The following is a 25935-nucleotide window of genomic DNA, read 5'->3' on the forward strand; positions in this document are numbered from 1 at the left end:
GTGGCCGTCAAATTGAATTTCCCCAATGGGGCACGAGGGTGGGCGGGATCATCCCCAGGATTGGTTGGCGCCGTGGCGCGGGGCGGGACCCGCGGGGCTGCTGGCGCGGCTGGACGGGCGGCGCTTGCAGAATCCCGGGGACGGTTGCTGAGCGGGCTTGGCATCCCGGTCGCGGCGCCTTCCGCCTGACCGCTCCTAGTCCATCTGTTGGATCCCGAACGACCTAAACTGAGCCCGTACCGGACGGGCGGGCCGGACTAAGAGGTGGGTGTGCGGACCTCCGGGCGACAGCAGGACCCCCGACGGGTTCGAGGGTGGAACCCGGATAGGTGGACTCCCAGGGTTCTGGGACTCCTGAACCTGGGAGCCCCCACCCATCCACAGGGGCTCTAACCCATGCGATAAAGTTCTGAGACCTGGGGGAAGGACGCTCACGGACCTCCAGGAGGCTCTACGACCCCCAGGGGTGCTAGTCTGTGGGGGCAGAAACCCTGAGGAAGCTCCTACGTTCCTCTGAGACCCCTCGCAATCTTCGGGGACCTCACACTGTGTGACAGGGAGCCATGGAACTGAAGTGGAGCAGCGGCGGGAATCCCTGAGGAGAAAGAGACTTCCCTCGGTGTCCTAGATTCTGCATTAGGGACCCCTGTCCCTCAGAAGACATGGGGGAACTCAGAGTGTCCACAAAACCCAAGTCTGGTGATTGCTAAGTGAAGGACCCCAGCAGAGGGCGGCTGGGAGGTTGCTACCTGTCCGAGCCTACAGGGATGGGAAAAGCAAGCAGCGACTTGAACAGGCAGAGTCCGAAGAACCCCAGCTGTGTGGACTAGGACCTCCCCCAGACCCATTCACCGGATGGGATGACTCGACAAGTGACTGTTCTGGAGAAGGGGAAGGGATGACTGAGTGATGAATCAACAGGAGCGGGGGCAATCCAGGGGCCATTTCAGTCACCATACATTAACTAAGCACCTACGGTGTGTCACGCTGTGGGTCCTCAAATTTCAGAAAGACATTAGGGCTGCAGGGGGAAGGAAAGAGCTACACTGGGAGGCTGGGCCAGGATTTAGGGGGCCATTTTGATAGGCAGTGATAGAGCAAGAGGGAGTGTCCTGAGCCCCTGAGGGCACTTTGGAAGGGGACTTCAGAAGCTAGAGGTGGCCAAGATTAAATCCATTCCCTGCCCGCTGGGTCTTTGGGATCCTCCTTCCCCCATGACAATCCTCTGGTCCTCTCCAATCCTGTTTGCCTAAGTCCAGAAGCTGGACGGATCACTTTCTGAAGGCCCTTCCAGCTGGGGAACTGAATTCTAAGTGTGTGAACTGGCAGGAGGAGCCGGGTGCCTGGACACCTGGCTTCATGAGGTCAGAGCAGTTGGCATCAGGGGGAGGGCGGGAAAGGGAGGAGTGGAGAGGGGTGTGTACAGAGGGCTGTCCTCAAGAATTAGAAGACAGACTGTTACCTCCAATGGCTTAAGTTACCTGGGGGAATGAGAGTGGCAAAGGCAGCAAGGACTTGGATATGGGTTTAGCCCATAGCCAGAGGTTGAGCTTTTGGGGTGAGTGGGGGCTGGGCAGGCCCTGGGGATGGGTGGGTGGGGCAGGAAGCTATGGAGTGTGGTAGGCACCCCCTGGTGGTGAGCACAGCTTGGGTGGGCCTTGCTGGGCCCTGGCTTCACAATCCAGGTCCCTACCCTCCCTGTTTGATGCTTAGATATGGCAAGGGCCCAGCTTAGGCCACACAGCAAGCTAGCAGTCCAGCTGGCTGGACTGGAACCAGGGACTCCTACTCTTGGTTTGTTGAGTTTTCCAGCACAGTACCCAAGGGCAGAGGGCACCTCCCAGCCAGGAGTCACATCACAGATAAGGATTAGACACCAATGGATAATCATGGGTTAGAGGGGGAAACTGAGGCACAAAGCCCAAGTGCCTGTGGTTTCTAGAGGCCCCAGAAGGCCTGATTCATGTCTGTCCCCTGCAGAATTCCCTGAGCTGATGTCAGCTGCCAAAGGCACTGGGGAACTCACCAGGAGGGGACGGACGGAGCTAGGGGCCAGCAAGATGGCGGACGAAACATTAGCTGGGCTGGATGAGGGAGCCTTGCGGAAGCTGGTAAGTGGTTCCATTATCCCTACTATGAGGACAGACAAGACAGGCCAGAGAGGCAGGGCCTGTCCAGGATACCTCTCAGCTGACAAGAGGAGGTGATGGGGGAGGGCGCAGGAGAAGGGCTCCGGGGAACAGGGCTAGGCCTGTTCCACGTGGCTGATGCAGAGGCCCTGGTGGCATGTGCTTGTCCACGCCAGGTGCTGAGGCCTTGTTCCTCCCAGCCCCCCACTGCCACCACCTGTTTAAATAGTAACTGGTGAGGACTCACCCATGTGCAGTCACAGGTGTGGGGAGGCTGGATTTGCCTCTCTCAAGCAACAGCCTGGGCAGTACCCACCCCTGGAGGCTGGCCCAATGATAACAGTAGCAACAATGATTAATAAGCCAGGGCACAGCAGGGAGCAGTCTGGGCGCTAAGCACACCATCCCACAGAATGGTTACAGTAGCTCCAAGAGCCAGGAGGACACTGTGGCTCAGACAGGTGAAGTCACCTGCCCAAGCGCACCCAGCTCGGAAAAGGGTGTGCCAGGATCCAAACCAACCCCAAAAGGGGTCATGGGGGACCAAGAGACCTGGATAAGTCAAGTCCAGAAGAGCCCATAGAGAGAGACAGGCCTTGGGGACCCTTATGAACACTGTGACTTCTAATCTGTCATTTTTCCCACTCTGAGCCTCAGTTTCTTTATCTGTAAAATGGGAGGTGGGGGGAATGTGTGTGAACATAATATCTAGGTCCTACAGTTGACATGGGGATGGAATGAGGAGTGAGCCCAGATCTTGGCATGGAAGAAGGATGGGCCCACTCTATCCCCTTTCCCCAGCTTCTTCTTGAAGCCCGCCCTCCCCCCCAACACACATACCATGCACAGAGAGGATGTGGGGCAATATAGCAGGGCAGGCATGTGCCCACCAGCAAGGGCAGTGTGCCCTGGAACTGGAAGAGGGGCCAGAGCTCCACCCCCCAGGCCCTGACCCTTGTCCAAGGGGTAAATTAAAGATTTACCTTCCCTGGGAGAAGGCAAATGACCCACCCCACCCCCATACCATTCCTCTGGAGGCAGGGGCTGGAGCCAGCTAGCTCAGCCCAGTCACTGGGCAGTGCCCAGCCACTGCCATCATCTACCCAAGGCACTCGGCCTCTGTGTCCTCGGACAGCACCTTAGACTTTGGGTGTCTGCCACCACCACAGGCGCTATGTGCAGCCTGAGGGAGATGGGTTTCCAAAGGGTCCCACCACGTCAGCTCGACCTCCCATCAGGAAGTCAGAATCCTAATGTGGGTAGTGGAGAGAAAGCCAGGTCTTTGCTCATCCCCTTCTCTAGGGGTCCACTCTGAAGATCAGGGTTCTCCAGCCGCCACCCACCACCCCATGTGGGTTTGGGTGCTGGAAAAGGGTTTCAGAGAAGCCGGAGCATTGGCTGTAGCCTGCCCCCCCAACCCCGGCCCCCTCCCTGGGAAAGGACTAGCAAGACCCGACCCCTCGTCTCGGGACCCCGGAGGTCTTTCCCATTTCGGGACCGGGGTCCTCCACCGCCGGGCGCCCGCCATTACTGCGCCCCAGCGCTGCCGAGGGTCCCGCCCCGTGCGCCGGCCTCCTGGCAGGAACTGGGGCGTCCGGAGCCGGGTTCCTCCCCACGGGGCCGGGCCTTATAAGGGAAAGCTGACCCGAGCCCCAGCGTCCGGCCGACTTGAGGACCCAGGGACCCGCTCCCAACCTCGGCTCTTGCACATTCCTGCGAACAGGGAGGGGGGCTGTGCGGCATGGGGACACCACCTGGGGACACGAGCACCACGTGCTCCTTCGCCACAAATTGGGACGCCCTCCGCCTCGGTCCCGGGTTCGAGATCGGGCTCCGACACTCACTAGCTGGGTGACCTGTGGAAGCTGCTTAGGTCTGTGAACCTGGGTTTCCTCTCTGTAGCCGGGGATGTTAAAGCAGGCGGAACCTGGGCGGCTTCCTGTCCTGCTGGCTCCTGGCTGGGTGCCTTGCACGGGGCAGCGTGGGAGAGGCGTGGGCGGTACAGGCGGCTGCGGTCGCGGGGTCTGCGGGCCTTCAGCGCCCCCTGGCTAGGCCACGCTTCACTGCCGGCCGGTCCCCCATCGGTCAACTGGAGGCGCTGGGACTGAGCGAATGCCTGGAAAGTCTCCTACGTAGTGCTGGTGGGGAGTCTGAGGCCCAGGAAGACGCCGGGGCCTGTCAGACGCCTCCAGCAGCGAGGGTACAAAGTATCCGGAGGCCCGGCCCCCCGGGAAGAGGAAGCACCCTCTTTCCTCCCAGGAGAATTTCACTGGGTAGTTTCGGAAACCCCCCCATTTCCTTCCCTTTCCCCCAGTGGACAATGGCGCTTTGTACTTCCTTCCCTCCCAACAACAGCCCCCTCCACTCAGGATGGTGGGGCCTGAGAGGACGGGGAACTCAGGACACACATCAGGGACACTGTGGGCGGACCTTTGTCTCCAGGCCTAAAGGGAAGGGTCATGCGGGAGGGTGACCAGTGGGATGAGGTTGTCCATTCCACAACCCTGCCCCACCCACTTGGGGGATCAGACAGAGGCTCCCATTTTCCAGAGGGGGACTCCCAGGGGTTGCAGAAGTGACCAAGTTCCCACATCAGGCTTTTTTCAGGGAGGAGAACCCCATCTCTGGAGCCCAGGGGGTTGGGAAGGGACACACAGGAGACAAAGGGCTAGTCATTGCGTCTCTGAGCCTCTTTACCCTCTGCACAGGAGGGGCTGGACCAGCTGTCCCCTCAAGCCCGGAATCTCCTAGTGTACCACGGAGGGCTCTGGGCCTGAGTCAAGGCCAGGACTGAGGGTGGGAAGGTGAGCCTTCTCCACCCCCCCCACATGATAGGCCCCCTTAAGCCCCAGGGCATCTCTAGTCCAGGCTGGAAGGGTCCCCAGTATAGTACAAGGATCTTCAAGTTACCCACTATAGCAGACAGACCCCAGCCACAGAGATATCCTCAGCCCAGGGAAGGCCCCAGAGTCATGGAAACCTGGGTTCAAATCCTGGCTCAGGTCACTTGACCATAAGCAAATCACTTCCCCCTGAGCCTCAGTTTCCTCATCTGTCAAATGGGAGTAATAAATTGCCTAGGGTTTCTGTGAAGTTAGGACAAGTAAGGGGCTCAGCACAGGATCCAGCACATGGTTTCTCAGTAAATGTTACAGATGCCTCTGGGTATCTTGTCCTCACTTGCCCTCACTTCTCTCTCTCCCCTCCTGACTGGCTGGAACCGACAATACATTGCTCTGCAAGGGGGGGGCACCCCAAGTCACTGCCCCCATCCTCACCCACTGCCCTAAAAGGAGGCCATTGTCCCGTCTGACAAATGAGATGTTAACCAAGACCAGGGATGTTAAGGATATGATCCTGACCATGCAGCCAGGACTGGATTGGGGCTGGAGCCAGCTGGGGGTCCGGGCTTGAGCCTTCCAGGGGCCCTCCCATATCTCCTCAGGAATGTGAAGACTGAAGGCTCCCTGGAGGGCTCTGTCACTTGTCTCTACCCTCTTCAGACTGGGACAAGTGAGCTCATGGCTAAGCTGGGTCAGCCCACACTCCCTGCTGAAACCATTCCCCCTCCCACCAGGCTCCCCCATGGAGCAGGAAGGAATGATGGGAAAAGAGGCTAAAAAGGAAGGGAGTAGAGGGTTCCTGGGCCTACCCCTGGATGATTTGGGGGTGGGGGTGGAGGCGGAGGAAATCACTGCCTATACTTGCTCCCACCTGGCGCACACCCACACTGGAGGCTTATCTCTGCCATTATTTTCCTGGGGGCCCTGGGCCTGTCCTCTCTCCCTTGAGCCACAGAGGCTCTGTAGCGGGTAGAGGAGTGAGAGGGGCAACATGATTGGCTGACTGCCCAGAGGAGGTGCCCTTTCCTGGACCTGGTTAGACCAGCCACCCCCAATTTCCCAGGGAGTGACAGGCTAAGAAGCTGGTGGGAGCACCTGTCCCCCATGGACGCCCTCTCTAGGGCCCTGGGTGGACCCTAGTGCAGCTGCCTTATCTGTCTGGGGTGTTGGCCCTCCCACTCTGAGCCCCGGCCCCTTTGCCCCTTCAGTGGTGGCTAGAGCAGGACCAGTGCAGGGAGAACAATAGCTCCCAGCCAGGCAGGGAGCTATGACTCCTGAGGGCCTGCCCCTGCCTCAGTTTCCCCATCTGTCCAATGTGGACGAGGCTGCCACCCATCAGCAGGGCTGTGGTACTTTGGGAGTCTCTCGTGCTGACAGCTAGATTCCAGAAGCCCAATCACCCTTCCCTCCCCAGGGACACTGTAAGGGGCCCATAGGATGGCCTCCCTCCTCCTGCCACGACTCCCTGGTTCTTGGGGGTTTGATGAAGGGCTCTGAGAGGCAGGAGTCGAGTCACAGGAATGAGCGCCTGACTTGGCACCTGGCACAGGTGGGTGGTTGCTGGCTGCCCACTCTGTGAATCTTAGTCCACGGTGGGCTGTCCAGAAGCCCTCGCTGCATGATCTGAGTCTCCCCCTGAGACCAAGTTTGGGTGGGCAGGCAGGCACATGATGGGCTTGGGGCAGAGGGAGTGGAGACAGACCACTCATTGTGCCCCAGGCCGAACCGTGGGCGGCCAGTGCCCGCCCTCCGTCCCTGGCAGCCAAAATGACCTGCCCCTCACCACCCCTTGCCCTGCAGCTGGAGGTCACAGCAGATCTGGCAGAGCGGCGGCGCATCCGCTCAGCCATCCGGGAGCTGCAGCGGCAGGAGCTGGAGCGCGAGGAGGAGGCCCTGGCATCCAAGCGCTTCCGTGCCGAGCGGCAGGACAACAAGGAGAACTGGCTGCAGTGAGTGGCGAGGGGTTGGACATGCAGGTGGGGCTGAATGTGCCAGGGCTCAGCTCATGTTGTGCAGGCAGGCATGAGCCAGGTGTCTGCTGCCCATCTGGGTGTGCAAATGGCAGCATAGGCACACATTTGGAGTACACAGGGATGTTGGTGGGCACGGACCACGTGCCGGTCATGGTGTCCTGGCCACGCCCATGTGATATTAGCGCTCAGGTCCATGGGCGTGCATGTGCCAGCGTATAGCCAGAGGGTGTGCACAGCTACCTGCCCCTCTGCCAAGGTTCCAGTTACCCTGTCCTGGCCTGTGCCCTCAGCCCACATCCTCCATGACCTGGCCCTGGCAATGGAGGTTATAGTCATGGTGTCCCTGCAGCTCTCAGCAGCGGGAGGCTGAGCAGCAGGCTGCTCTGGCACGGCTGGCAGGACGGCTGGAGTCCATGAGTGATGTGGAGGAGCTGACCACACTGGTGAGGCCTGGGCCAGGGCAGGGGATGGGGGCAGGGCAGGTGAAAACCTGGATTCCACATACCCGTGGCCCACCCCTCACCTACAGCTGCGAGGCGCTGCTGAGTACGAGGAACGCAAGCTGATCCGAGCCGCCATCCGCCGCGTACGGGCCCAGGAGATTGAGGGTACGTGCCCTGCCCTGGCCCCACCCCTACCCTGCTGCATGCTGCCCCCAGCAACCCCCCACCCTGACCCTCTGCTACTCACCTGACACTTTTCCCTTTCCCTCCAGCCGCCACATTGGCTGGAAGGTTGTGCAGCGGGCGTCCCAACAGTGGCTCAAGAGAGGACAGCAAGGGGCGGGCAGCACACGGGCTGGACCGGTGTGAGGTAAGGGGTGTGGGCAAGGTCCTGTGCCCATGGACGCCAGCAGCACAGAGCGCCTGTGTGTCTTTGCTAGATGGGTACTTAACTGAGGGGGCCCCCAGCTTGTGTTTGGGGAACAGTGGGACTCTGTCAGGCCTCTGCCCACTCTCCCAGGCAACTTCTGGTCACATGTCTCCCCTCCAGAGTTTGTCTCTACCCAGGCCTCCCCCGCAAAGCCAGCTTGTCTACACTGCTCCCAGGTTCCTGACTGTCTCTCATTACCACCCTGTTGACCTCCCAGCTGGCCTCCCTGCTTCCACGCCTACCTTCCACCCCCACACTGGCCATCCAGCCTCCACTCAGCAGACAGAGGGATCTCCCTGAAATGAAAATCAGACCCTGGTACTTGCCCAGCTTAAACCATCCGAGGCTGCCCCTCCCCCTCCGTACAGCCCACATCCTTACCTTGGCTTATCAGGTCCTGCTGTCAGGGGCCAGTGTCGCCTCTGTTCTCCAGGGAGTGTGGGTGAGAGGTCGGGTCGTGCAGGTTCCGTAAGTGGCCAGCAGAGGCCGCTGGGTCCCTGGTCCTGGCAGGACTACCCACTAACCCCGTAATTAACCAGGCAGAGGCCAGGGGTCAGGGGCCTCCACGCTAGAAATTGATTAAGTCTGGGAGTCCCCAGCAGGTCTCCTGCTGTCCCCAACCCCTGCCATTAGGATCTGGTCATCTCTGAACTGCCCTTGAGTAGGCAGTGCCAAGAGGTTGGGAAGTGGGGATCAAAGATGGCCCATGGTGTGCCAGTGACCGTGCTTGTGCAGATGTGCCTGCAGGAAACCGTGTCCAGCCCCTCTGCTTTGCATGCCCTGCCCTGGGTGCCTGCCAGCCTGGAGAGCCTTGGCCACATCCTGTGGGTCTCCCACGGGTCTCCCGCAGGTGCCGAAGCCAGAGGAACAGGAGCAGCAGGCAGAGGTCCCAGAGCCAACCCCAGCCCCCAATGGCACCAGCCATGACGCGACCAGAGTGACACTACTGCTTCGGGCCCCACCTGGGGGCACACCCAGCTCACCTGCCTCAGCCGACAGTTCACCCACCACTACCTCTCCTGAGCCTCCACTGGAGCCTGCCGAGGCCCCGTGCCCTGCCACTGAGGCTCTGGGCGGCCCCAAGCCACCTCCCAGCCCTCCCAGGGCTGCCAGCCCTGAGCCCCAGGAGCCTCCAGCCACCCCCAGCATGGAGGGGCAGGTGGTCAACAAGGTGAGTCTAGATGAGGGGCAGGGATGCCAGGCAGATGAACTCCCCAGTCTGGGAGTCAGGCCCTGCCCATGCCGTGTCTCCTCTGCAGCTCCTGCCTGGCCCCACAGAGCCGCCTGCTGCCCATGGCCCTACCAAAGGTCCCTCCGACACAAAGAGAGCAGGTAGGGTTCCAGCAGAGATAGCTAGGGGCATCTGCCTCCCTGGGCCTCCCCTTCCCTGCCTGGAAAATGGGTTCTTGTGTCTAGATGGCTCCAGTGCCCTCAGGTCCAGGCAGGCTCTGACACTCCTCACACTGCTCCTGAGGTGTCCCCGCCCCTGCCCCCCCATTCCCCCACCCATGGCCAGAGGCTTCCCTGCAGCCTTGAAAGGCAACAGGCCTCAGGCACATTCTTTTCCCCAATAAGGGAGTGCACCCATCTCCCAGCTGGAGCCGTGGGCAGTGCTGGCCAGGGGGGTGTCCACCATCCCCATCAGCAGGGAGAATCTGGGCACCCTTCCTCCAGCCCAAGCCTAGCCCCAGCCCCCAGGAGTGTCCAAGTTATCCTGGGGTCGGGGAAGGAGGGGCCTGTAAGAGAGACGCTGCTGAGTGGGGAGGCTAGGAGCTGTGGGAGGTGCAGGGTGGGCTGGGGAGGTTGAGGTGTAGGAAGGGGTTGGGAGGCTGAGGAGGTGTGGAAGAGAGGACTATGAGAGGTGGACCCCACCATCCACTCTCCTCTCTCTGCTCCCACATGGCCGCCACCGCCTTCCCATGCTGCCAGACCTGGCTGGCCCTCGCCCCTGCCAACGCTCCCTGTCTGTGCTGAGCCCCCGCCAGCCAGTCCAGAACCGAGGTACTGCCAATTCCCACAACCCCGGGCTCTGGGCAGTCCCTGTCCCATCCAACCACTGACAGCCCTCCTGTCCCTTCTAGAGCCCACTCCCCTTGCCAGCGGACCTTCCCCGTTCCAGCGGGCTGGCTCCGTACGGGACCGTGTGCGCAAGTTCACATCTGATTCTCCTATGGCTGCTGGGCTCCAGGAAGGCCCACTCCGGGCAGCCCTAGGTCCCTCGACCCCTGCAAGGCTCCCAGGCTCCTCCCACATCAGCACCACCCCTGCCTTCTCCTCCAGTGGCCCCTCCTCACGGGGCCGCAGTGACACCTCCTCCCAGTTCAACAAGGATCAGCGAGGAACAGCCCGGCCCCTGGCCCAGCTTCAGAGCTGCCCCAGGGAGGAGGGCCCCAGGGGGCGGGGCTTGGCTGTCAGGCCCCTTGAAAACAGAGCAGGGGGGCCCATGGCCCGCTCAGAGGCGCCCAGTGCCCCGCTAGCCGTGGCTGTGGGCACTGCTGAGCCAGGGGCCAGTATGAAGACCACATTCACCATCGAGATCAAGGATGGCCGGGGCAAGGCCTCCACGGGCCGGGTGCTGCTGCCCACAGGCAACCAGAGGGCAGGTAGGCCTCCCCACTGCCTCCCCACTGCTGGGGATGACTGCCTGCAGCCACCCAGCTCTGCACATAGGACAGGTGCTGTGGTCAGGGCTCAGGGTGTCTCCAAAGGGTGCACTGGGAGCAACGGGCGCCATCAACCCGGACTGGCATTACCCTCACCCCACCTGATCCTGACCGTAGTCCTTCTCCCTATCCAGAACTGACGCTGGGGCTGCGGGCGCCCCCCACCCTCCTTAGCACCAGCAGTGGGGGCAAGAGCACCATCACGCATATCAGCAGCCCTGGGAACCTGGCTCGGCTGGGCAGTGTCACTCACGTCACCAGCTTCAGCCATGCCTCCCCTGGTAGCCGAGGAGGCTGCAGCATTAAGGTGAGCCCTTCCTCACCCCACCAGCCTCACCATCAGCCACCTCATGTAGACTGCTTCAGGGTGCAGGGCTCTCAGGGCTCCTCTGCTCTGCTCTTCCCCTACTGCACACACGGGAAACTGAGGCCCACAGAGAGAAGGTGACCACAGTCCACAGACAGTTGATGGCAGAGCTAAGGCCAGACCCTCGCCTATCAGCCACTAGACATGTCAGAAGCTCACTCTGTACTGGCCTTAAGCTTCCCACATGATGATCTCTGGTCCTTACTCCAGAATTGGTCGGTTCATTCCTCGTGAACAGATGGGAAAACTGAGGCTCAGAGAAGGGTAATAAGGGCTTGCCCCCCTCTTCCTGTAGCAGCCCCAGTGGCCCTGCTCCCAGCCTATACTGAACCTCAGCCCCAAGGTGCAGAGCCGCTCATCTGCTCATCCAAGATCAGCCTGGCCCGTTAGGAGATTGGAGATTAGTGATTACCATCTGCGTCAACATCTCGGGGTCGGGGGGGTGCTGGGCAGAAGCACTGAGGGGGGACAGGCAAGGGGGTGCCGGTCAGGTGAGGCAGCAGCCTAGCAGGTGCCACGGGAACGGAACCTGCCGCACCCTCCATTATTCATTCTGGAGCCCGGGATCAGCTGGCTGGGAGCTCAGCCTGGGAAGGGATCCGCAGCGGGCCGCCCAGCTGCCCAGGTAATGGCCTCTGTGCTGTTCCAGGGGCTGAATGGGACTTTGAGGTGAAATGGCTAGAGCCAGCTTTGGGCTTTCTCAAGGGTGACAGGGAGAGGGTGGGGGCAGGAAAGCACCCTTCCCCTCACAGAGCAGGACCTAACTGCTCTCTGCCAAGGGAGCGAGGAGAGGGTGGCCGAGGCCCTTGGGGTGGATGGGAGGTGCCACAGGGAGCGCCAGGTATGACCACCTACTTGCCTCAGTTTCCCCATCCAGAACCAAGGGGAGGCAGATCGTGTGCCTGTAATGCACTTGCTCAGAGTCTGTGGTTGGATCTGAGCACCAGAGGCAGGCAGAGGACATTTCTCTCAGGGACAAGGCACTTGCTACTGCAGATTGCTTGAAGTCCTGCCTCTCTGTGCCTCCATTGCCCCCATCGGTTCAAGGCTTTCTAAAACAGCATGGCATGAGGGCAGAGGATGCAGGCTCTGGAGTCTGGCAGACTGGGTCCTCACGGCTAATGCACATGGTGGCCCAGACAGGCCCATGCCTTGCTCCCTGCCTCAGTTTCCCCACCTATGGGGCATGGGGCCCCGGCCTCGGCAGTCCTTCAGAACCTGTGCAGGCTTGCTGTACTGCCAGTCTGTGATCTCTGCAGGGCCAGGGCCAGGCCTGGCGGTCCGCCTGCTTGAGCAGGCCACCCCTCCCCCACTGCCCCCTCCAGAGGGAGCCCAGAATAGGTTTCTATTTGGGCTACAGCCCCAGCTGGCAGGTGGCGGGCTGGGAGGCCAGCAGGGGCGGGGCAGGCCCACTGCCCTTGCCTTCGCCCTCAGGCCAGCTGCAAAGACTGACTCTGCCAGACAGAAGCAGCAGTCCCTACCACTGCCCCCTTCGTCACCCCACCATAGAGCCCCCACCATCACCATGCCGGGGGTACCGGGGCCCAGGTCTGAGCTGGACGCAGCCCTCGAGGAGAGATTGGGCCGGGCGTTGGAGGAGCTGCAGGCAGTGGCGGAGGCAGGCCGGGCAGCAGTGACCCAGGCAGCTGAGGCAGCTGCCTCGGCCATGGAGCCGGTGGCCCGGGCAGCTGAAGAGCTGCGGGCGGAGACAGCAGCACTGAGCCGGCGGCTGGATGCACTGGGCAGGCAGGTGGAGGTGCTGAGCCTGCGGCTGGGGGTCCCACTTGTGCCTGACCTTGAGCCCGAGCTGGAGCCCAGTGAGCTGCTCCTGGCCGCTGCCGACCCTGAGGCCCTCTTCCAGGCGGCCGAGGATGCTGGGACCCCCGTGGCCCACCCGCCTGCCTTCAGCACCCGCCGCCGCTCCTCTGCAAGCCCTGCCCACAGCGGCAGTCTCGTAAGTCCTTATGGGCTGCAGGGAGGTGGGTGGTTTTGAGCCAGGCTCTGCCTCTGCTCAGTGACCCTAGGTGGCCTACCACCTTCTCTGAGCCTCAGTTTACCTATCTGTACAGGGGACTGGGGCACTAGCGCTCCAAGACTGAGGCGAGATGGTGCCAGGCTCCTGGCCCTGAGGCACACGTGGCGGCTGCCCTGGCAGCCCCTGGCCGGGGCCCAGCCTCCAGCCCCACCCCCACTCCCTGCCCCTGCCAGGCCGAGCCTCCCTGAAGCAGCTGCCACCTCGGCTCTCCTTACCCTTACAGCAAACAGAGAGGCCCTGCCAGGAGGGGAGGGGCTCTGATAGTTGGGCTGGGGGCTTGTCTGCAAGGGGCTGGGAAGATGCCCTGAGAGGGGTGGGGGGCTAGGTTGGGGTTGGAGGCCCCTTAGGGGGTGATTCATGCTAGTGGGTGTGGGGAGCAGGGGCGAGCTTCAGAGAGGACTTGGCTCTGGGCAGCCCCGGTCAGACACCTGGTCAGGAGCCTATGGGCCCTGGTCCAACTCCCTTGGTGTGTTGAGGGCGGGCATGTGCTTGCTGCCTGGGCACTGGCCCAGGAGGACCCAGGCTTTGGGAGCAGGCAGACAGAGCACAGCCTGCCTGGGAGGGGGCTGGGAATGAAGCAGCAGAAGGAACTTGGATGCAGGAGTTAGGCTAGCTTCAGCTCAGATCCCAGTCTGCATCACACTTATAGAAGGACAGTGGGCAAGTCATGCAGCTACCCTGAGCCTCAGTTTTCCCTTCTGTTAAATAGGGACAGTAAAATACCTAGTGTTCATACAGTGCTCACCACTAAATGGAAATCACCATTATTGCCTCCCTTAATTGTATTAAGACAGTTCCGGGTACATGGGAAGCCCTACAACAAGGCTCTCAGTGCCTCTTCTGTGAGCCTGACATCAACATGGTCATCCTTGGGCAGGCCGTCCAGCTGGCTAGTGGTATTTCAAAGGCTGTGCCAGAAGCCCCAGGGCCTGGCCCCCTGTACTTTGGGGCATGGTTGGGTTCATTTACACCCCTGCTTAAAGTCCATGCCCTCTCCCCACCACACAGATGGAGCCAGAACCAGCAGAGCCCCCCTCTGCAGCAGTGGAGGTGGCCAATGGCGCCGAGCAGACCCGCGTGGACAAAGCACCAGAGAGGCGGAGCCCTCTGAGCGCCAAGGAGCTGACGACCATTGAGGATGAGAGTATCCTGGACAAGATGGTATGGCCAGATCTGGTGGACTGGGGGTTGGCAGGGGCCGGGGCCAGCAGGCACCAGATAGGCAATGACGGGGACTCTGTCTGCAGCTGGATCAGACTACGGACTTTGAGGAGCGGAAGCTCATCCGGGCTGCGCTACGTGAGCTCCGACAAAGGAAGAGAGGTAGAGAGCCCAATGCCCCACCCCTAGATCCAGCTGCTCCCCTCACTGGGGTCCATTCGTGGACACTCCAGCTCAGTAACGCCCTCCCCAGCTTCTTCTCTAGACTCAGCTTCTCCTTTTCTAGACCCAGCTCTTCCCTTGCCTCCTTCCCCCAGATCCAGCTGCTCCGTTCCCTAGCTGCTTCTCTCCCGCTTCCTAGACCCAGAACCAGCTTCTCTTCTCCTTCGTAGACCCAGTTACTCTCTCGCCCAGCTACTCCTCTTTGCTTCTCCAAGTTCTGTCAAGTACTCCTTCCCTGAATCCAGATACTCCTTCTCCCAGCTGCTTCTCTCTCCTCAAGGTCCACTGATGACCACCTTAGCCTCTGCTTCCTCCCTGCTTCCCCTTCCCTGAACACAGCTACTTCCTCCCCAGACCCAGTTATTCCTTCTTCCAGATTCTAGATTCATGTGCTTCTCCAGATACTCTCAATTACTCCCTCTATGGATCTAGCTGCTTCCTGCAGGGCCCACGGATGGCCACCCAGCCTCTATGCCCACCCACCTGCTTCTTCTTTAGGCCCAGTTACCCACTTTGTCAGCTTCTCTCCCAACTACCCTTTCCCTGGATCGAATTGCTTCTCAGATACCTACAATCACTCCATCCGTGGATTTAGATATTTCTTCCTCTAGCTGCTCTTCTCCCTGCTAAGACCTATTTGAAGGCCCGCTCAGCTACTGCCCTCACTCAGCTTCTCCTTCCCTGGCCTCTGCTGCTTCCTCCCTAGATGGAGATACTCCCTCCGGACTCAGCTATTCATTCCCACAGAAACTCCCTTCTTGGATCCAAATACTTTCCCTTTGAGTTCAGCTATTCCATGTCCCCTTGTTTCTGAGTGCACCACACCCCGCCATTCCCTCCCAAGTTATAGCTACCCCCTCACCCCCAGCTACTTCTAGAGAGGGCCGTTGTCCCCTGTGTCTTCAGTATTGCTAACAAGTTGCCCTCCATCCCATCTGTGTGCCCTGTGTGCCCGTGCATATGTGCTTTGTGGGCGATGGTGGCCTTCTGGGCGTGCGTGGGGCATTCCCCGCCCAGACCAGCGGGACAAGGAACGGGAACGGCGGCTGCAAGAGACACGGGCCCGGCCAGGGGAGGGCCGTGGCAACACGGCCACCATGACCACCACGCGACACAGCCAACAGACAGCTGACGGCTCAGCTGTCAGCACTGTCACCAAGACCGAGCGGCTCGTCCACTCCAGTAAGGGGCCGAGCAGGGCTCAGGGCTCAGGGTGGGAACATATCTACCTTGCTGGGCCCTGTGCCCCTCACACCCTTCCTCTCATCCCTGCCCCCGCAGATGATGGCAGACGGACGGCCTGCACCACCACGATGGAGTCGAGTTTTGTGAGGCGCTCAGAGAGTAAGGCTGCCTGGCGTCTTCTCATGCCTGCCTGCCAGCCCACCTTCCTCAAACTCTCTCTCCGAACTTCCGTCTGTGTGTCTCTCTGTCCAGCCATCACTTTCTCTTCTCTGCCTGTGGCTACCTCCATCCCTCTACCAGCCTCCCGCCCCATCTCCCACATCCAGCCCAGGACCTCACCCTGCTCCCCTTCCCCTTTCTTGCAGATGGTGGTGGCCGCACCATGATGCAAACTAAGACCTTTTCCTCTTCGTCATCCAAGAAGATGGGCAGGTGAGCACAGGTACCCACTCCCAGACCACGGAGGAGTCAGTGTCTCAGGGGACCTCACTGCACACCCATTCTACAGGAGGGGACACAGCCAGGGAGGGGAAGAGTGGGAGTCAAACCACTTCTGCTTGCCTTGCCATCTCACCTAATTCTCAACCGCACCATGGGGGAGGCCAGAGATTTGCTTGGGGTCTTAGAGAAGCCTCCCCACCACACTGAGCTGCTGGTGGCACTGCCATTTCCCAGTGTCTGCAGACCATGTCCCATGTCACAGAGCATCTTTACATCTTAGCCCCATGAAGGTGGGATACACCCTATGTTATAGAGCATTTTGGGGCAGGTAGGATCAGAATTCAGGCTGGGAACCAGAGGGGTCCAGGAACTCTGAGTCAGAGACTTATGTTCAAGTACTTGCACTGCCCCTCATGCTCTCTGAAATCTAAGGCCAAAGGCCTCTGTTTCCTCATCTTCAGTGGAAGTGGTAAGAGTCCCTCCATACTCTTGTGAAGTTTAAAATGACACATAGAAAAGGCTCAATAGACACTAGCTATTATTATTATTACCATTACTGTTATCACATTGGTTGTCATTATTAGTTGATAGGGCCCAGAATCTAAGCTCACCTGTAACCTGACGATACAATGAGCCTTCGCAGAAAACTCCCCAGGGTCCAAGTCTGTTGAAAAGAGCTTGGCTCCCATTTTCTTGTCGTTTGAGCCTCAGTCTGCTCTTCTGTAAAATGGGTATGATAAGGGCACCTCCCTTGTTGCCGGTGGTGAAGATACCACAAGAATGTAGGGTCTGGAGTGTGACAAGGCCCCTCCCTTCACTCGTGGGGATCGAGGCTCAGGAGCGGCCCTCCCCGGCCCTAACAGTGGCATACCCACCCCTTAGTATCTTCGACCGAGAGGATGAGGCCAGCCCGCGGCCCGGCAGTCTAGCGGCGCTGGAGAAACTCCAGGCAGAGAAGAAGAAAGAGCTGATGAAGGCGCAGAGCCTGCCCAAGACCTCGGCCTCCCAGGCGCGCAAGGCCATGATTGAGAAGCTGGAGAAGGAAGGCACCGCGTGGTGAGCAGCAGTGGGTGGGGCGGGGCCTAATGACCGCATGGGGCGGGGTCTTGGCTGTGGTGGGCGGGGCCAGAGACGAGAAGGGAGCGGCTGGAGCTGTGGGGGGCGGGGCCTGAAGGTAAAGAAGGCGGGGCGGGGGCCTACTTGGTGGGCCAATGGAAGAGGCGCCCCTTGTAACCCCGCTCCCGACACTGCCCCCGCAGCAGCTCTGGCGGACCCCGCGCAGCTGTGCAGCGCTCCACCAGCTTTGGTGTCCCCAGTGCCAACAGCATCAAGCAGATGTTGCTGGACTGGTGCCGAGCCAAGACGCGTGGCTACGAGGTGAGCTCTGTGAGACCAGGTGGCCAGGCGAGGGCCTCCTCACCCTCACAAGGCCCCAACTGCAGCTGTACCCTTCACAGCCACCATGTCTGGCAGGGAAGATGGGAATTCCTCTTCTGGAATGAAACAGGCTCAAAGAGGACACATAACATGCCCTAGATTCCAGGATAAGTGATTAAGTGGCAGGGCCTAATGAGGGCCCTTGGATGGTGGGCACGGTTCAGGGCCAGACCCCACCCTTAGAGTCCCCACCTCATTGCTCTGTCGGAGGCACTGGGTAAATTTCTGTACATGAGGGAAGGAGTGATGAGGGCATGACCACGGCCTTAGCTGGGTGGTGCTGGGCCTCTTGGTCACTCTGTCCCCCTAAGCAACAGACATGGGAGTTAACAAACTGAGTTGGAGGAGGCTACCTACTGTGCAACCTTGAGCAAGCTACAGGGCCTCTCTGAGCTCAGTTGCCCTAGATCTGGATTACCAAAACACTGGGGGGTGAGGACTTCCCCAGTCGTCCAGTGGTTAAGACTCCATACTTCCTCTGCAGGGGGCATGGGTTTGATCCCTGATTGGGGAAGTTCTGCATGCATGCCTCATGGTGTGGTTAAAAAACAAAACAAAACAAACAAAACACTGGAAGGTGGAGGACATAGGGAGCTGACCAGTCTTTCCACTACCCGTAGCATGTGGACATCCAGAACTTCTCCTCGAGTTGGAGTGACGGGATGGCCTTCTGTGCCCTGGTGCACAACTTCTTCCCTGAAGCCTTCGATTATGGGCAGCTCAGCCCACAGAACCGGCGCCAGAACTTCGAGGTGGCCTTCTCATCTGCCGAGTAAGTGTGGGTCCCAGCCCTGCTGGTGTCAGCTGGGCGTCTGGGGCTGGGCATCTGGGCCGGGCCCAGCTGCCCCGAGGCCCCCTGGAGCTGGTCAGCTGCACTGTCATTCAGCGGCTGAGACCCCCTTCCCCAGAAAGGCCCCATCCTCTTCCACCCCACCCACCTGTTGCTGAGCGTGCCAGGTGCCCGCCGGAACGAAGGAGCCAGAGGCCCGCCTACCAGCCTGGGCCAAGGCCCATCAGGTGGCCCTGTCCATATCCCCTCCATCCTCCCTCTGTCCCCTTCTCCTTCTATCTCTCCCTTTCTCTGTCCTGCTCTCCTCCCACTATCACCAGAGCTTCCTGCTCCCACGGGATCCCGGCTGGAGATTCCAAAAGGAGGATCCTGGCCCGGGCACCGTGCCCGCCCAGCCTATATAGGTGTTGCCAGAGGCTTATATAGGACATCAGCAAGCCCTCCACTTTGGAATCGTTGCCCCATCTGCTCACCTCACCCTCAGCACCCTCCTCCGTCTGTCTTTCTCTATCTTTCTCTTTCTGGTTTCCCCCCCGGATATCTTCCTCTTCCTCCTCCCTCCACCTCCTCTCACGCCTCCCTCACCCCCCCTCCCTGGGGCACAGCCCTCCTCTCCAACCTCAGCGCCAACGCCATCGCCCCCACCCCTTGTTCCCTCCCGCTTGCCCCGAGAGTTCTCTGCACCTGTGACTGATCTGGCCCCCCACCCCTGTCTGCATTGCACACCATTAGTGATGGGTAGTGAGCGGCACGTCCACAGTGGGGAGGGGGCATGCGGGGGGCTGGCAGACTGCAGCACTGAGAACGTAACTGAACTCATGTCTCTGTGTGTTTATGTGTGTGTCTCTCTGTTCTCCTCCCCTCTCTCTTCTCTGCCTCTTCCCCTGCTGCCCCGCTCGGGCCCCGCCCCCCTGCCCCTTCCCGGCCCCCTACCCTCCCCAGGACCCATGCGGACTGCCCGCAGCTCCTGGACACAGAGGACATGGTGCGGCTTCGAGAGCCTGACTGGAAGTGCGTGTACACGTACATCCAGGAGTTCTACCGCTGTCTGGTCCAGAAGGGGCTGGTAAAAACCAAAAAGTCCTAACCCCTGCTGGGGTCCCACGGTGAGGAATGCCGCCTTGCTCCCCTGTCCCATTACGCTGCCCCGCTGGAATCTGCTCAGTGGGGCACAAAGAAAAGCCAGGGAAATGGCGGGAGTGGGGGTGGGGAAGCAGGGGGACCCTGAGCAGAGCCAGAAGGAGCCAGGCACGGCCTTATCTTCTGTTCAGGACCTCACAGGCAAGACTATTCTCCTCAGTGGGCAGTGATGAGCCAGGTGGGCAGGACTGAGATGGAGGAAGCCCAGGAGGCCATGGGATCCCCGGGGAGACACCCGACCCAGCTGGCAGGTCCAGGACAGCTCTCAAAAAAGTGCAAACTAAGCTGGCATCTGAATGACAAGTTCAGGCTAAAGGAGGGAGAGGGAGTCCCGGGCAGAGGGATCAGCCAGTGCACAGGGGTGGGGTCGAGGGAGGTGGAGGGCATGGCACACCCAGGAAGGGAAGGAAGTTTATTTAGTCTGGATGTGAGGGGGAGGAAGGGGTCACAGTCAGGAGTCTGAACTTCCTTCTGAGGACAACGAGTTATAAAAGGTTTTCAAACAGAGAAGGGATGTATGTGGTCTAGTAGCATTGAAGAACAATCCTTGAGTGAGGCCTGGATGAGGGATGGGGAGGGAGGGGACGGACTAGACAGCTAGAGAAGCTTAAGCAGAGGGATGGGCTTTTTGATGGACCCATTGGGGAGGGAGAAGGAGGGTCAGGGAAGCCTCCCAGGCCTCCAGTTTGTGCACTGGGAAGTTGGGGGTGCCAAGTTGAGGAGCTCAGGAGCGAGGCCAGTTTAACAGGAAGTTATTTCTGGTGGGGGTCCTGGATCCCCAAGCCAGCTGTGGCATTTCCTGTCTGGTCATCTCACCTCAGGGCCACAGTAGAGAATTCAGATCCTGAGCTAACTGCCCATTACAGACCAGGAGCTCAGAGGAGAGAGGTGGGCTCAGAGCATGCCAGGGGTTGTTAGGTCAGAGCTAGGGCCAAAAACTGGAACTCCAGACTCCCCACCTTGTGGCTGTCTTCCTTGCCCCATCACTTTTCCCACCCATTTTGTAGGGAGAAGAAAAGACGAAGGCCCAGAGGGAGAAAGGGGATTGCCTAAAGTAATGTGAATCAGGGACAGAGCTAGCAGTGCACTCAGATGCCCCTTGGGGCCTGCAGCCATCGTGGGGGGCAGCCCACACGTGCACACATATACTCAGAGAAGCTGTGCAGGTGAGGGAAAGATGGGCATGGTGCTGTCTCCAGGTCATATATGGACTTAGGAGCTGCTGCCCAGCAGGCCAGCCTGGAGGGAGAGGGGCCCAGTCCGGCCCTGTTCCAGTTGGAAAGTGTGACTCAGCCGTGCTGTTGCTCGAACTGCCTGGTGTTTGGCCTGTCACTGGGGCAGCTGGAGCCCTGAGCCGTGAGCCCCGGTGTAAACAATGGCTTTATAAGGTCTCCAGGGAAGACACCAGAGATGGGAGGGAGCTCCACTTTGGGAGAGGCCAGGATCCCTGGGGAGATAGCCACAGCTGGAAGAAGCTGCGGAGAGAGGCCGCCTCTTCACCGTAGTACAGCTGAAACAAGCTGGGGCAGAAACGACCTCAAGGGCACATAGCACCTCAACAAGAGAGTCAGAAACCTCTCACTCATCCTAGGTGCTTCCAAGGACTCAAATGAAGCAAAGAATGACTATACTATTGCAGAAAAATGGGGAAACTGAGTCACGGGGCAGGGTTTTCTCTAGCTTCCACAGCTGGCCAGTAGAGCCTTGACAGAAACAGGTCTCCTGCTTCCCAGGCTTCTTCCCCAAAGGAGTCCTGGTGAGCTGAGAGTAGGCCCCAGCCCTTACATTGTTTGACCTTGAAGGTCTGACCTTGAAGGCACAAGATGGGAGGTAGTCCTGGGCCCTTGGGTGTCTTGGGAACAGGAGCAATTCCTGCCCTCATGCCTTCCCTGCCAAAGGAAACTCACTTAACAACATTGACAGTGCTAACTATATGCCAGGCATGGCACATGGGAGGGAGCAAGTCCTGCCCCTGAATGTGATGTAGTTGGTCCAGTCTGTATTGATTGGGACACTCATCTGCTTCCCCTGCTCTACCCAAGTGGGTAATAAGGGTTAGAGAACTGTCTCTCAGACATACACACACACCTCCCTGGCCACCATCTCACACAGCAGGGATGTCCGTTGAGGCAGAAGGGGGTTCTCAGGCTGCTCTACAGGAGGTACCAAGCCAGGGAGCTGGCAGATAATCCTGGGCCCAGAGGGTCACTGGAGTGGGTCCTGGGTGCAGGGAAAGATTTGAGGCCCCTTGGGTACAACGGCCCAACTGAGAGGCTTGTGCCAGCTGGAGTGTGCCTTTGAGGGTGAGAAGGAGGCGGCCCTCCAGAGAGAAGTGGGCGGGGTCTGGAGTGAGGACCTCCCCAGGGCTAGGGGTTGAGACCCCAACCCTGCACTGGGTCTGCTGCGCCTGGGCGCTGGGATGGGGCAAGGATCTCCTCCTTCACCTCCACATGCCTTGGCCTTGCTCCCCACAGAGGTGCCTCCAGGCTTGGGTGGCTGGGGCCTGGGGCTTCTGCCTTCCTAGAAGGCTTTTCCCCCATTCAGTCAATCAGGAGTCGAGTTTATGGAAGACCAGCGGGCTGCGGCGTTGTAAAGACCTCTGGGTAGAGGGTCGCCGCAAGAGTCGGGGTCGGCACTGACAACCACCCCCGTGCCCCCCTCCCCGCAGGATGCTGGTGGACTGCGTACCCCTCGTGGAGGTGGAGGACATGATGATCATGGGCAAGAAGCCAGACCCCAAGTGCGTTTTCACCTACGTGCAGTCGCTCTACAACCACCTGCGGCGCCACGAGCTGCGCCTGCGCGGCAAGAATGTCTAGCTTCCCCGCCGCCCGCAAGGCCGCAGCGGCAAGCTGCCCCCACCATCCAGGCACCGTCCCCTCCCTGTGCGCCTGCCCACAGCTGCCCTGTCTGTCGCGACACCTTCCCACGCATACACACGCAGCGTTTTGATAAATTATTGGTTTTCAACGACCCTGATTCCTCTCTCCCTCCCTTGGGGGGCTGAATGGAGGGCAGCTGGGCAAGGTGTGCCCATGTCCCCACTCTGGCAGCCAGGCAGCTGGGGATGCGGGGTCTCCCATGGGTATTCGGGGAGCTCTTATTCCTCACCCGCCCGCAGCAAAGAAGGAGTCGAGTCTCGCTGAAGGCGGAAGGGGATTTAGTGGAGCTGGGAAGGGAAGAAAGAGGGTTAGGAGGGACCCCCCCAACTCCATCCCTGCTGGCTCGGGGACTGGGCGTCGGCCCTCAGCGAGGGTGGTGCTCCCGGGCCGCTGAGCGCTTCATTCTGTCCCCAGGGCTCAGGCAGGGTGGTGCCGCGCCCCTAGACCTACAGGTCAGCGCGGTCAGGAGCGCCTTCGGCGGGCCTAGCGGGCGCCCGCAGGTAGTCTGGGGGCACAGCCTCGTCGGGCGACGCCTTGCGGTAGAAGCCGAGCTCCTGCACCAGCGCGTTGATCTCCTCGCGGGTCATGTCGCTGAGTGGGATTCGCTGAAGCAGAAGAGGGGCGGGGTCAGCGCGCCGGACCCCTCTCGCCCCTCCTCCCCCCTGTCAACCTCCCCAGGCCTCACCTCCAGTTCCTCAAAGCGTTGGCCCAACAGCACAAGCTCCGGGTCGGCCCCCGGGAGGTGTTTCATTACCAGGTTGTGGCTGGAGATGGTGTTAAGGTGGGTAGTGATGGGCGGAGGCAGGTGGGGTTTCCCGGGGACTTGTCGATGTGAACACTACCTCGCCTGCCCAAGCAGGGCAGGGATACCCATTTACACGTGAGGAAATTAGGGTTCGAAGTAAGGGGGCCTCCTCTCTGTGCCGGTGTCTGTGGCAGTCATCACTAGTCAATTTCTCTTGCTAATCCAAGACCACCTCAGAATCCGCTGGGCAGCCACTATCAATCAATCCCATTTGTCAGTTGAAGACCGTTGGTCATCCCTATCTGTGAAGTTAAGTGGAAGGAGATTCTTGCAGATACCCTCCCCTTTCTCCCTCCCCCAGAACAGAAGGAGGATACTAGAGTGGGATGTCCTGGGTGACGAAGGCCTTCACCTGGGGAGGAACCAGAGCATCAGACCCCAACCATCTCCAGGTACCAACAGGAAACTGAAGCCCAGTGAGGTCACACAGCAAATCATGTGCAGGCTCCTGATTCCCAGCCCAGGGAACCTCCCCCACCCGGTCATTGGGACCATGTTGCCCAAGAGGCTCAGGGGGGACAAAACTGGGGATCCCTTCCTTCAAACTCACCTCCTTCAGGCGATTAAGCTGTCATCCCCCACATGTCTGGAGGGGAACAAAATGGCATAGGTCAGGAGTAACACATCTACCCTCACCCTCATTCCCCAGCTGGGCATTGGATCGAGCTGTGAATTACTCCCTGGAACAGCAGTTCCTAAGATGTGGAAATGGAGGCCCCTTGTGGGTAGAAGGAGGAACTCTGTACAGATGGGGAAGCCGAGGCCCACCCACACCAGAGGAAAAGAGGAGCAAGACCAGAAACCCAAAGGGCACTTACCAGCCTTGGGGCTCTTGCCTGCACAACTTACTGACTGTTGACCCACGCCCAATGCCCAAGAGAAATGATCACCCTACCCCCTCAGGCCATAGAGACCTGGACCTGGTCTTTGGCCCCTAGAACCTCAGGGTGGAGGCAGACCAGAAGGAAACAGCTCAGAACTTCCCTGAGAGGCCCTATTAGAGACACCTACCATCTGGTCCCTACCTCATCCGGTGCAGAGCTGGCTCTCCCTGCCACCTGCAGCCTAGCCCTACAGACCATCTGGTTGCTTCCCCAACAAAGGAGGCTGGGAGGGCCCCTCCCTGTACTCCCTGAAGGGGAGTCCAGACCCCAGCATTACCCATTCTAGTCCTCCCTCCTCCCCGCCCCCGCCCCCCACCCAACTTTTTTCAGGCAGAAAACTAAGGCCCAGAGAGGGTCTGTGATGATCCAAGTCACACAGGGACTTTGGTGGGGCATTTCATGGCAGGGGAGGGTGGGGGGATTGTTGCGGAGTAAGAGTTGGTAAGGCAGTTCCCAGCCAGGTGGCAGGGAGGCTCCCAGAAAGTCTTCTGTCCCCCAGGCAAAGGGAGTGAGACCAACCGGAACTGGGATGTGGAGGAATTCCAGGAAAAAGAGAAGTGATGGGGGGATGGGAGGTTGGGCTCCAGAGGACAGATTTGGGAAAGTCATAGGCCGGAAGAAGGGGACAGGGCCAACGTGTCTGGGGCCCGATGTCCGGCCGGATGGGGAACTGGGGAGGGGTTCAGATTTCCAGGCCTCAAGATCGGTTGTCTCGGGCTTCCACGGTGGGTGCTGGGGCGTTCTGGGGCTGAGGAGTGGAAGGGACAGTCCTGGTGCCGAGGGGGACATGGGAGTCAGGAGGGTCCTGGGTCAGAACGGGCGGTGATTCCAAAGCCAAGGGGCCACGGGGTTAGGGGTCGGTGGTTCCTAGCCGGGGGGCCGCCGCACTCACCTCTACCCGGCCTCGGGCCAGGCCGTGTAGACGGTTCCAGTCGGGCCGGAAGGTGGAGGTGGCGGCCGCGACTGCCGCGAGGAGCAGCAGCAGGGGCGGCGAAAGCAGCAGGAGGCGCATTGAAACCCGGCCGAAGATGATCCGCAAGCTAGAGGTGAACCGTCCGGCCACTGCGCCACGTCTGGGCCCGCGAGCTGGCCAGGTCCCTGCTTGAGGTCCCACCCCGCTAGGGACCACGCCCCCAGCTCTCGGTCTCCGCCCAGGGCCTGCGTGGGGGCCGCCCGCGGTCTCCCGGCGGGGTTTGGGCTCCTCTCCGGCCCTCAGCCCTTTACTTTCCCAGCCCCGAGAGTGTCCACCCTCCCTCTGCTGACCGAGAGCATGGACGCTCCGACAGGATGCGGCCAGGCAGTGCCCCCTCATGCCGGCAGGGGGCGCGGGCGGGAGGCGGACGGACACGCGAGTTTCTGAGTTTCAGACACCCGATTTGAAGATGGGGAAACTGAGGCCTGGGGAATCCTTTTTTGTGTTTTTTATTTCTCTGGATGAAATTCCGATCTGGATTTCAATTTCCTGAGCACACGTGTGGCGATGGGAATATTACATCGGGGCTGGGAGGATAAAAGGGTTAATACACATTAGAAAGCTCTTTAGAACAGTACCTGGCACAGTACCTCAGAAAGGCCCCATGAACTCCGTTTTACAAGTTAGGTAGCAGACTCAAAAAGGTAAAACAATTAAGTTGTGGATCTGGGATTTGAACCTAAAACATGCCTGTGTTCATCTCACCAAGACAAAGATGACTAGATCAGGATGCTACTTCCCCTCTTCAAGCCTAAGGCAGACACAGCACATTGATCACAATGCTCTTTCCCACTGAATCTAGCCTGGGACTCAGAATCCTCCTCAACATCAAACTAAGGCTGCATTATGACCAGTTTTGCCTTCCTGGGCCCCTTCCTTTATTAAAAAACATATATTAAATATTGGATTTTACAACTGCCTTGATTTAAAAAATGAATGTAATCCAGGCTGGATTCATGATTACTTATTCATTTTTTTCTTCCGATTTTAAAAGAAGTTAAAATATTTTTGTGGACCCCTAAAAGTATGATGGGCCCTAGACGCTGAGCCTAGTGGAAAAGTCAGTTCTGCCCTTTGTTCATACCCTGCTACCTCCCATTCACTGACTTGATTGTGAAGATATAATAATAAT

General features: G+C 59.6%; 2 protein-coding genes across 5 annotated transcripts; one reads left to right on the plus strand and one right to left on the minus strand.

Moving 5' to 3' along the window:
- Window positions 1-113: 113 nt before the first annotated feature.
- On the plus strand, window positions 114-22232 carry SMTN (smoothelin). 4 transcript variants are annotated; one of them, XM_081252951.1, is made up of 21 exons: window positions 114-264; window positions 1981-2111; window positions 6773-6921; window positions 7295-7388; window positions 7475-7553; window positions 7661-7758; window positions 8669-8989; window positions 9078-9150; window positions 9748-9819; window positions 9900-10421; window positions 10616-10788; window positions 13892-14044; window positions 14131-14206; window positions 15284-15448; window positions 15548-15610; window positions 15817-15883; window positions 16775-16948; window positions 17152-17269; window positions 17950-18101; window positions 19062-19130; window positions 21928-22232. In XM_081252951.1, exons 2-21 carry the CDS (start codon window positions 1995-1997, stop codon window positions 22076-22078), a joined length of 2886 nt encoding a protein of 961 aa, XP_081109077.1. In that variant the 5' UTR covers window positions 114-264; window positions 1981-1994; the 3' UTR covers window positions 22079-22232. The 4 variants fall into 4 exon arrangements, with proteins under 4 accessions (XP_081109077.1, XP_081109076.1, XP_081109074.1 ...); XM_081252950.1 differs by having other exon boundaries at window positions 19062-19225; window positions 21928-22067; XM_081252948.1 differs by lacking the exon at window positions 19062-19130.
- Window positions 22233-22402: 170 nt separating this feature from the next.
- On the minus strand, window positions 22403-25062 carry SELENOM (selenoprotein M). The gene is made up of 5 exons (XM_081252952.1): window positions 24723-25062; window positions 23497-23532; window positions 23264-23298; window positions 22827-22905; window positions 22403-22746 (listed from the first exon to the last, which is right to left on the minus strand). The coding sequence occupies exons 1-5, from the start codon at window positions 24840-24842 to the stop codon at window positions 22588-22590; spliced, it is 429 nt and encodes a 142-aa protein (XP_081109078.1). The 5' UTR covers window positions 24843-25062; the 3' UTR covers window positions 22403-22587.
- Window positions 25063-25935: the final 873 nt, after the last annotated feature.

The sequence above is a fragment of the Mesoplodon bidens genome (genome assembly GCF_964165515.1).
Source record: "Mesoplodon bidens genome assembly, chromosome: 13".
NCBI classification, from domain to species: domain Eukaryota; kingdom Metazoa; phylum Chordata; class Mammalia; order Artiodactyla; family Ziphiidae; genus Mesoplodon; species Mesoplodon bidens.

Bases quoted from the DNA above. Each gene is read 5' to 3' on its own strand.
- SMTN (XM_081252951.1), top strand. From the start codon at position 1,995: ATGTCAGCTGCCAAAGGCACTGGGGAACTCACCAGGAGGGGACGGACG. The intron at 7,389-7,474 runs GTGAGGCCTGGG...CCTCACCTACAG, and splicing joins TGGAGGAGCTGACCACACTG to CTGCGAGGCGCTGCTGAGTA. The intron at 17,270-17,949 runs GTGAGCTCTGTG...CACTACCCGTAG, and splicing joins CCAAGACGCGTGGCTACGAG to CATGTGGACATCCAGAACTT.